At 38.2% G+C, this 10,249-nt stretch overlaps 1 protein-coding gene across 1 annotated transcript; it reads left to right on the top strand.

Annotated features, from left to right (window-relative positions):
• The first annotated feature begins 3,621 nt into the window (after window positions 1-3,621).
• On the top strand, window positions 3,622-7,452 carry LOC108719245 (pancreatic progenitor cell differentiation and proliferation factor-like protein). Its single transcript, XM_018267982.2, has 5 exons — window positions 3,622-3,776; window positions 4,046-4,158; window positions 4,271-4,351; window positions 4,793-4,889; window positions 6,104-7,452. The coding sequence occupies exons 2-5, from the start codon at window positions 4,104-4,106 to the stop codon at window positions 6,114-6,116; spliced, it is 246 nt and encodes an 81-aa protein (XP_018123471.1). The 5' UTR covers window positions 3,622-3,776; window positions 4,046-4,103; the 3' UTR covers window positions 6,117-7,452.
• The last annotated feature ends 2,797 nt before the right edge of the window (window positions 7,453-10,249 follow it).

Here is a 10,249-nt window from a genome sequence, read left to right as displayed (position 1 = left end):
AAAAGCTTGTTGTCCACTGTCGCCATCAGATCCAACTGAGGACAACCCCAACGCAATGTTATCCAAGTGAACACCGATGGATTCAGGGCCCACTCCTCCTTCGGGAGACAATGTCAACTGAGGAAGTCTGCTCTCAAATTCTGCGGGCCCAGTATATACCCAGCTGTTATGTCCAATAGGTTCTCCTGAGCCCGATCCATTATTGGTCTTGTTGCTCTGAAGAGAGAAGCACTCCGGGTACCCCCTTGACCTCTGATATAAGCAACAGTTGCTGCATTGTCTGACCTGATAAGCACTGCTGCACCCAACAAAACATCTTGGAATGCTAGAAGAGCTTGAAACACCGCCTTGAGCTCCAGCACATTGGATGGGATCCCTGAGAGATCTTTGCTCCAGCTTCCTTGAGCCCACAAATCCTGCAGATGGGCTCCCCAGCCTATGCCCGACGCATCTGTAAAGATCTCCATCCAATGAGGTTCCTCCAAGGAAACCCCCAGGTCTGCAGTTTCAGATATTTGTTTAACATGCGCAAATCCAAAATCGGGCGTAAATCTCCCGACGCATTTGTGATTAGAAAAAGAGGTGAATAAAACCCTTCTCCATACTCCTGACTTGGAACTGGAGCTATAGCCTGCTTTTCTAGCAGCTGTTGAATATATTGCAGTAAAACTTTCTGTTTCTTTTTGTCTGTTGGCACGCTTGTGGCCACAAAATGATTCAAAATAGGCTTCTTTTGAAACTCCAAACAATATCCTCTCCGCACCATGGCTAAAACCCAAAAATCTTGAACTTCTCTTGCCCAAACCTCGTAAAATGTGAGGAGTCTTCCCCCCACTGGAGGTAGGGCATGCTGACCATCATTGGGCTTTGGGTTGCTGTTTAGGTGATCTAGGAGCCTTGGCTCTGGAAGGCCTGAAAAAATTGCTCTGACCCGATCTCCAGGCTGTAGATCTAAACTCTCTACCTGGTCTATAGAATCTTGGGTCATCTTTTTTTCTGGAACACGCATCAGACTGTTTTCTCGTTGGCTCACGAAAACGCCTTGTTTGAGGCAAAAAAGTGCTTTTCCCTCCTGTAGACTTAGATATTATGTCATCCAAAGCTTTACCGAATAGTCTTCTACCCTCATAAGGCATCTTACATAAAGCGTTTTTCGATGCTGTATCCGCAAACCACTGCCGGACCCACAAAGCTGTGCGGGTTTCTGCAAATGCCAAAGATCGAGAGGATAGCCGGGTAATATCCAAAGCAGCATCAAAACAAAAATTTGAGGCTATTCTAAAATCTTCCAGAGCCAGTAAGATTTTTTCTCTTGGCGACATCTCTTTAACAGCCATTTCCAATCTTTCCACCTAGAGGGACAAAGCTTTAGTCACAGAAACAAAAGCTACAGCTATCTTACTTGCAGCTCCAGCCGACATATATGCCTTCTTTAATTCTGACTCCATGCGCCTATCCATAGGGTGTTTCAGGGCCGATAAATCATCTATCGGTAATGCTGTTTTCCTTGACAGCCTTGCTACAGGCGCATCAACTGTAGGGGGCGTATTCCAGATCTCAACCATCTCATCAGAGAAAGGATATAAGTTTTAAATTTTACTTTCAACTGGTATCCTCTTGGATAACTTATTCCATTCTAAAAAAATCAGATCCTTGATCTCTTTGTGCAGAGGAAAGGCTGGCTTCTTCTTTTTAGAGAAAAGCAGAGAGGCTGCTAGTATTCCAGCTCCTCAATATTCAACGTAAGCTTAACTGCTTTAATTAATGGGCCCAAATGCGTTTGGTCAAATGCAGAAGATAATTCTTCTTCCTCTTCCGATAACATATCAGTCTCGGAGGAACTATCATGAACTGAAATAGAGTCTCTGGTTCTGTACGTTGGTTGTGACATAGTATGTATAGAGTCCTTGACCATCTGAGACACTGTCTCCTTGATCCATGTCAATAGGGTTTGCTGGTCAGGCATTGCTGCAGATGTAGAGGGAATGGCAGTATTGTCAGACAATATTTCTCCAGAAGTGGAGCCTGAAATTTCTCTAGCCATCTCAGAAAAGCATTCTTTGCACACCCTCTTATCCCTCATAGCAGGATTGTGACAAGCTTTACAGCGCCTCTCAGCTTCTAGCCTATCCCTCTTCTTCTCAGACTCTTCTGTAGGGGCAGACATACTGAAAGAAAGCATGCAAGGTATAATAGTACCAGCAATAATGGGAGTTCCTTTCGTAGTTAGAGAAAAAAACAAGCACTCACTCGCTCGCATTGAGAGCGGCTCTTTTACTGGCTGCTGGATCCATCTTCACAGCAATAGGCATGGAACAGCGCTGTAACAGAAGCGCCGTGTAAGAAACTGCTAAAGCAGCAAACACCCCGCCACAGGGGTCCCTGCCCAAGCAACGCCGTTGCTACACAGGGACTGGGGCAACGCGAGGAGGGAACTCCTAAGGACTGCGCCTGGTAATCGTGATCTAAAGGGACCACATGAGTGCTTAAAATAAAATAACATGTCCGAAGCTTGGACAGAAGGAAAAAGACTGTCTGTTTACGGGAAGGAGAGGGTCTTATAGCCGTTCAAGATTGGTCCTTCTGTCCTAGCTTCGGAGCTAGAGGGAAATACCCATTAGTGTTTTTGTTTCCATGTTAACTGGGAGGATGGCCAGGAAAGTACAAAGTCCATGTTGCATGTGCAGGGGAGCTGAAACGCTTCACCAAATAACCACAGTTGTTAGTATAATAATAATATACTGTAAAATTTCATATACTGAACTGATACATACCCTATATGCTGAAAATGCCTCAATACTGTATATCAATCTGTAGGAGTAATGGCTCCATCAAGTGCAGAGTCTTGAAACACACCCCTCACAACAGCAAGTACAAATAATCTTTAATGTTTGGGACCATTTTCACAACGCAGCATGAAGGGGAAACTGGGGAGTTCACAGGAGCCAGTCATATAGAATAAAAACATCCTGCATTAGAAACCATCTTGAAAATCATCTCCAAGTTCTAAGTGGTATGCCATAAAATACTCATAGGAATCTGTAAATGTTGATTTTGGTAACATTTGCTTTGTGCATAAAGCTGGAACAGATTTAATTTAGTGTCCATTGGAAAATTCACCTTACTCCAATCCACCATTTCTAAAGGAAAAAAAAGTTCATAACCCGGTTTCATTTATTACAGTGTTGGAGATTATCAGGAATTCATAAAGCAATACTAGTTCTGTTCCATAGGAATAGGGTATATATCACAATGCAGATAAATGCAGATGAAATCCAAAGTAGAAGAGGCCCCTGCTCCTTATACTATACAGACCCATTACATTCATAAAACTGTATACCGTTGGCTGACCACATGCTGTGAAGTAATAGAATTAGTAATGATACTTATGACACCTGATCCCATGGTCCAAGCCCACGTTATTAACATTCAGCACAGTAAGTATCAATTAAACTCAACAAATTGTCTTTGTCCTGTACCCTTCAATAAGGTTACCATAGATTTCAAAATAAACTGACTCCTGAACACATAGTTCCAAATCCCCTCCCACAAGATTTAGCTCAGATTTCACTGTGGGTGCCAGTGCCAGCATTTCGTGTATAAATTCCCCTCTACGCTGGGAAGAGGACAGAGAGCACTCAGCCTCCGTGGTTCTGTCTGGGTTTTCAAAGCCGTTAAAGTTTAAGAAGAAACTTGCAGATTACTTATTCATTCCTGCGCTCATCACATGGAATATAAAGAACATTTAAAGCCCTTCAGAGGATACAGAATAAAAGGTAATGTGAGGCATCACATGTATAAATGGATATTTAAACTGCTGGCATAAAAATTGAATGAGTTTCTGCAATGTATAATTTACAAAAGATTTTAATGTTAATGTTGTAAATGACTTAAATAACCTTAAACCATTTGGGTACTGTATGTTCTTACAGACTGAGACATGACCATATTCGTCCCTGAGACAGTAGATTTTAGTGCAGTCTGTTCTGGTTTGTACTGTTTTCCAATTAAACATAATTGTATCTGTTCTCCGTTCGTCTCGCAGGTACACTTCCGCTGCATTTTACATAGCTCTTGGTAGGAGTGCTTTCTGTGCTGGGATTATGGCATCTGTTCCATCGGCTGGTTGCCTTTTAGCAAGAAATCAGTTTTACAGAGGTAAGCTTCTTAAGAGTTCAATGTAAATATTGTGTATGCCTGGGAAACTTTTTCTTTGGCCAAACTTTACTTTGCTTTAATTTAACTGCCCATCTCCATTCATTCTCTACAGTTCGCATGAATTCAGAGTCCAGTGACTCTTCCATTGGTTCAGATGTGGGACTTCCAATGGATCATGAGAAGTCAGCTCAAGGTATTTTAAATTCATATTTGTGTGTGTGGGGGGGGGGGAATCAACATTTGTTTTGATTTAGTTTTTTTCTAAAGCTTTATGTGGCTTACTTGAAAGTCATTATTTATAATGCTCTTACTGTATACTTCTATACTGCAGAGAGAAGCATGAATGCATCTGAATCTTCAACTTTCCATACAAATTACAGCTGGCAGCATTAAAGTTTGATCATATATGTACAGTTTTTTTTATTTTTTAAATAAAGAGCCAACAAAGTAGAAAGAAAAGTGACGTTTAAAAATAAGTAAAGTTGCACCTGACTGTTGTTTGCTCACTGGATATTTTCAGTATGTGCTGCTAAACTCCTGTAGCTTAAAAGCATCCAAGATACAGTCCTCAGGATGATAAAACAGTTTATAAGGCAAGAACATATATGTTACGTTGGTTGTTTTTACTGTATAGGTTTGCCTGAGCTGACTGAGAAATGTTGGTGGCTGAAAAACTTCTACTCTGAACAAGTCCCGTCTTCTTCAATCCACATAAATATATCTGCTAACAAGTAAGGATTTGCTGTTTGATCTCTTCTGAGTTTGTCTGTCATTCAAACGTAGCACTGAAATTCTAAGGGGGTTATGACATTTTGATTTAAAATGTTTTTGAAACATATGCTGCAAAGTGCTGGGCATAAGGGGTGACTTAAAGCCAACTTGCCCCAATACAAAAACCTATAGAAACACTTTATACTTAGTTCTGTGAAAGCCATCTGGTTGATATGAGCAAGTGAGCCAAGTTAGTTGTACTAAGTTAATATATAGTCTAGAAATAGAGTATAGGTATGAGATCTGTTATATGGAAACCTGTCATCCATAAATTTCTAGGGGCATGTTGCTTAGTCGGAGCCTAATTACTGGTACCTACTAAGTAGTCAGTCAGGCTATAATTCTGCCAAACATTTTTTAAGCAGGTTTAAGCCTCTGTAAACCCCAATAACAGATGGTCAGTAATTTTAAAAACAAATTTCCAAGATGAAATTAGCATTAGCATTAGCATTAGCATGTGATTACAGCTTTATGGTCCATGTAACTAACAAAACAAAGTACATGTATGAGAATAAAATCGGAATAGTATAGCTCTAATAATTTAATAATGTTAATCCCCTGTTAATTCATTTTGTAAGTTTAGATTTTATGTCATATCATAGCAGGAGCTATAATAGACATGCCAACTTGTTTGTTTTTCTAGATATATGACAAATGCTTTAATAGATCATTCAAAACATCTAAAAGGTGGCATTTTCAATGTCTCTTTTCTTAGAACAAGGGCACATGGGGCTATAATAAATTGCTCAGCAGGAGCCAGATTGCCCTAAATTCTGCCCCCCCCCTATTGCCAATGACAATCATGGGATAGTGCAAGTGGTTTCTAGGTGATTATCACTTGGAAACTGGGAAGTAATTTAAGATGATTTGACACCATATCAAGAAATGATCCCTATGTGCCACTGCCCTTAATCATGAGGCTAGCCTGATAGAGCAGTCATTGGTGTGGGCCCAGCTGGAGGTACAATTACAACGTGTGAGACTAAATAGTTAGTTACATTCACTGAACGTTCTGCTATGATTATCTGCTCAGAAACTTGACCGGTGTCCCAACTATCTAAATTATTTTATATAATATTTCCATGCAGCTCAGTAACTTCAGGCTCAGCCTCTTGCATCAGGCATGCGTATGCAAAAAGAATAATAAGCCTTTATTTCATTATTTCTTTTATAGGAACCACAGCTGACTCAAACCGTAAATGCAGCAGATGATATGAATCTTTGCAACACTGCTAAAAATGATCACTTCCCACGTCATCCTTGCCACGCTCCCATGCTACTACCTGCACGTACTTCACTCTATGTAGTCTGGAGTGAATGAGAATCAATACAGCGAACGTTTAATTCTATGTTTCATATCACTTCATTTCCTTTCTTTAAGTATATCATGAGGATCAGCAGTCAATTATAAAAATATTGAATTTGTACTTAGACGCACATTAATGTACATTAACGAAAATTCAAACGAATTACCACAAAGATCCTAAATGTGCAATGAAGTAATAAGTGGCTTGATTCTAGTTATGCTGTTGAATGAGCACTATTATTTTCAATTGTATTCTCCCAGTATTCAGCATTATGTATATTTCATTATTCAAATTATGTATAATATTCACAAAGCTAAAGATACGTATTACAATGCAATTGCAGACAGAAACTTACTGGAGCTGGCAGTTGACATTTGACAAGAGAACATTCTGTGCTGTGATTGACAGTTGACTACCTATTGGTTCCAGTTCTATCCCCCTTAAATACACAGACATGCTCAACTGAAAGGGCACTACATTTATCAATTAGGGCTTTGATTCACGTCGGTGAGAAAAAATTTACTTTTTTCTTTAAAAAACGATAACACATCTATAAAACGTAATTTATTTTAGCAGATTTATAATATAACATTTCTCCAAATCTTAAAAAAATATAATTATAGTTTTAATCCCCCCCAAGCATTGTGCTCATGTAAATTAATGGCCTAGTAAATCCAGGACATTCTGAATGATTAAATAATATGGAACATGGGCTTGTGATGAGATAACATCCAAACAACAACCAAAATATTATGTTACTTTGTGGATAGTTCTCTAAAGGTAATACATATTGATTCATAGTCAACTGTTAAAGTCAAATACATTATAAAAAGGATGTTATATGTTGCTTTGTTTAATTTAAATAATTAAGGAAGTGTTTTTTGATTAAAAAAAATATTTTTGTGGAAATTGCAGTGATCATAATGTGCTTTTGGTCACTTTCTATTATTCCTAAACACTACTGACAATACGGAGATGATGTCACTGACAACTATTTCCCCCAAAGAAAAAACACACCATGTGTAGCTGCCTTTATAGTTTGATATGTCCAAGTGGAATACTGCTGAACTAATGTGCCTATAAATAATGTGTAGCATATATCATGTCTTGTATGAATGTGTGTTTATTTTTTAAAGGTTTGGCAAATATATCCATATTCTTCATGGATTCCTATTATATTTTCTACTGTTTATATCTAATAAAACAATGAAAAATATTTTTCTCTTGGGTTTGTCACGTTTCAGTCTGGCGTTCACAGATTATAGTACTGGTGTCACAATCTGTTTATTAAAATGTATTTATTCTTAAGAGTATATACTGCTAAGATCTTAAAGTACTCAGAGTATTGCCGGCTATGACTCAGGTTAGTATGGCCAAGATATAGTCACAATCTCAGGCAGATTTAGGAAAAGCTTTGCAGTTAAACTTCATGAAACTGTATGGCAACCATATCTGCAGCCAAGTCTGCTGCCCAGAATACCACAAATGGGTTGAATCTGTTGCCCACATAGCCACTCAACCCAATCAAATGTCAAAGCTGCTGTGCCCGAAACCCAATCTCTCAATCTTCTATTCAGGATACTGTATTTAAGTACCTGGAATTATATGCCAATGGCCAGCTTGCTTCAGGCTTTACTAGAGGTTCTATGCGAAAATTCAAACTAGTGAATCATTAAAGGGGAACTCCACACAAACATAACTTAAGCTTTTTCGAAAAGTAAACATAATTTAAAGCAAATATGCACTATAAATCAGTTAAAAATTATGCAGACTTTTCATGATTTTTAATGGTTTGGAACAGTTCACTAAACTTAGCCCCCTGCTGTCTTGCTCATCTGTCTGACTACTTTGCTGAGCTGGCTGACTACTGTTATTTTGTATCAACAGTCAGCTGTCCTCAGCCTGCATCCTCCAAACCCCATAATTCCCTGCACACGTGATTTCAATAAGGAACGGAACATCACAGTGGAATGCATTGTGGGTTATGTAGTTCCTGCATGCTGTCTGTAAGCTGTGGAGACATTGTTACAATTTGTAACATTAGTGTTTAGTCCCTCCTTCCCTGCCAGGATTTCATATGATGCAGAAAGAGAGGAACTGTTAAACAGTTTTGGAAAATTTACCAGTGCACAAGTGTCAAATACAGAACAATAGCAAATTGTAAGTTTCTATCTTTGGCAAACAATGAGGTATAAACACTAACAAAGGATAAACTGCCTTTAGCTGCTCAAGCGCTAAATGATTGCCTTCACATCAGTTACAATCCATAATTTAGGCATCTGCAGAGGTGATTCTTTAAATCATGTATCTGTGCTTAAAATAGATTATACACAACCTACCAAAATCAAAATATAAATGGAAAAGCCCTCTTGAAAATGTAATTATTCAACCACACCAAGGGAACTTGTATTAAAAATGATCGATTTATTTTAATATAGAGATTTACACCAATGTATGAATTATATCATCTTGCCACGCTTTGTGAGCTACCTTGTGGAACGTTGGGTAGGAATAAGTTAGTTGCTAAAAAGGGAAAGAAAAAATTATGCAAAATGAATGAAGCAAAATCAGTAACCTCAATTGGGAGTTTTAGGAGGTAATAGCCAAAGGAAAAGTTCCACATTCCACATTTCATTATTTAAATTTGGGGAGTAAAAGTGTGAATCACAGCAAATGAGCCATCCTCATAACCTAAAATTAATACAACCTAGTAAGTAGTTATTACATATATACTTTTACAAATGTGATGTCATGGAAGGGACAGGGCAAGCATGAGTACAAAAATAAGCAGCCAGCAGAGGTTTGGCAGAGGAATCAGGGCAAACTGACCCTCCACTCACCTGAATAATCACAGATTTGAACCCATTTTTTACCCATTGTATGCTTCCTTCCCAGTTGTAAATTATCTGTTATGTGTCTAAACACAAATGCCAGGGAATATGTGCTCCAGAAAGAAAGGAGACACACGGTTGTTCTATACTAAACCTAGGTATGCTTTTATATATTTTTAGAAATGACTATTCAGCATTTAAAATATCTCAGTCAGGAAGGGCACATGGCAGAGAGTGAAACTGGATCCATAAGTTAAACAAAAGTGTGAAATTCCCCAGCGCCCGAGGCGATTATACCCTTGAGCCTAGGTCACAATATCAGTGTTAAGTCTTATTAATGATTTCATGTTTTCTCACTATCAAATATATTTCAGTTGGTCACCACTAAACACTTTGCCACTGTGAATTAAATCGTATTGCCTTGCCACCTTCCAAGCATTTGATTTATTTATTTTATAAAAGTTTTCATTCAATGGTTGCAAAAAGTATCGGTTACAGCTAGCTACTGTGTATGTGCTCTTCTTAATATAAAAACAACAGAAGGAAAAATCGAGGGAAGAGGATAATTGACAAAAGACTTGAAACTTGATATTCGTCAGTAACAAATAGGCATAAAATCCTGCTGTTAGCTTTGTCACACATTGCCTTCGGATATTGCTGACCCTCTATAAAGGAGCCTTATTTTAGATCAGAATATAAATCACTTCAGAGCTGGAACATATAATTTGAGGATTCTGCAGATTACATTAAACCAAACACTTTGAGAGTGGATAAAACACCTTGCAGATACTATGACATTACTATTATGCAAAGCTTCTTATCGTTTTATCCGTTTACATTTATTAAGTGTGTCATTTCTGATACCAAGATGAATCCATCTCTCGGTATGAAAACACATCCTCACTGCTTGATAAAACAACAATATGGAGCCTTCGACAGTTTGCAACATAAAGCTGGCAGTTACACTTTGCAAAATAAATTGTGGTTTATTTTAGTGTTGATTAAAGAAGACCTGGTGATATCTGTTAGGTACAACCTAAACCTATTCTGCCTCCACAAATAAAACAACTCAAATTTTTCTTTCAAGTCTAGACGGCTCTGAGCTATTTTGCACGTATTTTATTGAGCAATTAACAGACTTGCACTTGAAATTCTGGTTTATTAATTTCATTTCTTGTTTAT

This window comes from Xenopus laevis, chromosome 6L, assembly GCF_017654675.1.
Source record: "Xenopus laevis strain J_2021 chromosome 6L, Xenopus_laevis_v10.1, whole genome shotgun sequence".
Classification (NCBI taxonomy): domain Eukaryota; kingdom Metazoa; phylum Chordata; class Amphibia; order Anura; family Pipidae; genus Xenopus; species Xenopus laevis.
The sequence above is the reverse complement of the archived record's forward strand: the minus strand, read 5'-3'. Positions and strand labels throughout refer to the sequence as shown.

What these genes read in the sequence shown, in the direction of transcription:
- LOC108719245 (XM_018267982.2), top strand. Translation starts at nt 4,104, where the DNA reads ATGGCATCTGTTCCATCGGCTGGTTGCCTTTTAGCAAGAAATCAGTTT. An exon ending in AAGAAATCAGTTTTACAGAG is followed by an intron (nt 4,159 to 4,270) that starts GTAAGCTTCTTA and finishes CATTCTCTACAG; the next exon opens with TTCGCATGAATTCAGAGTCC. An exon ending in TCATGAGAAGTCAGCTCAAG is followed by an intron (nt 4,352 to 4,792) that starts GTATTTTAAATT and finishes TTTACTGTATAG; the next exon opens with GTTTGCCTGAGCTGACTGAG.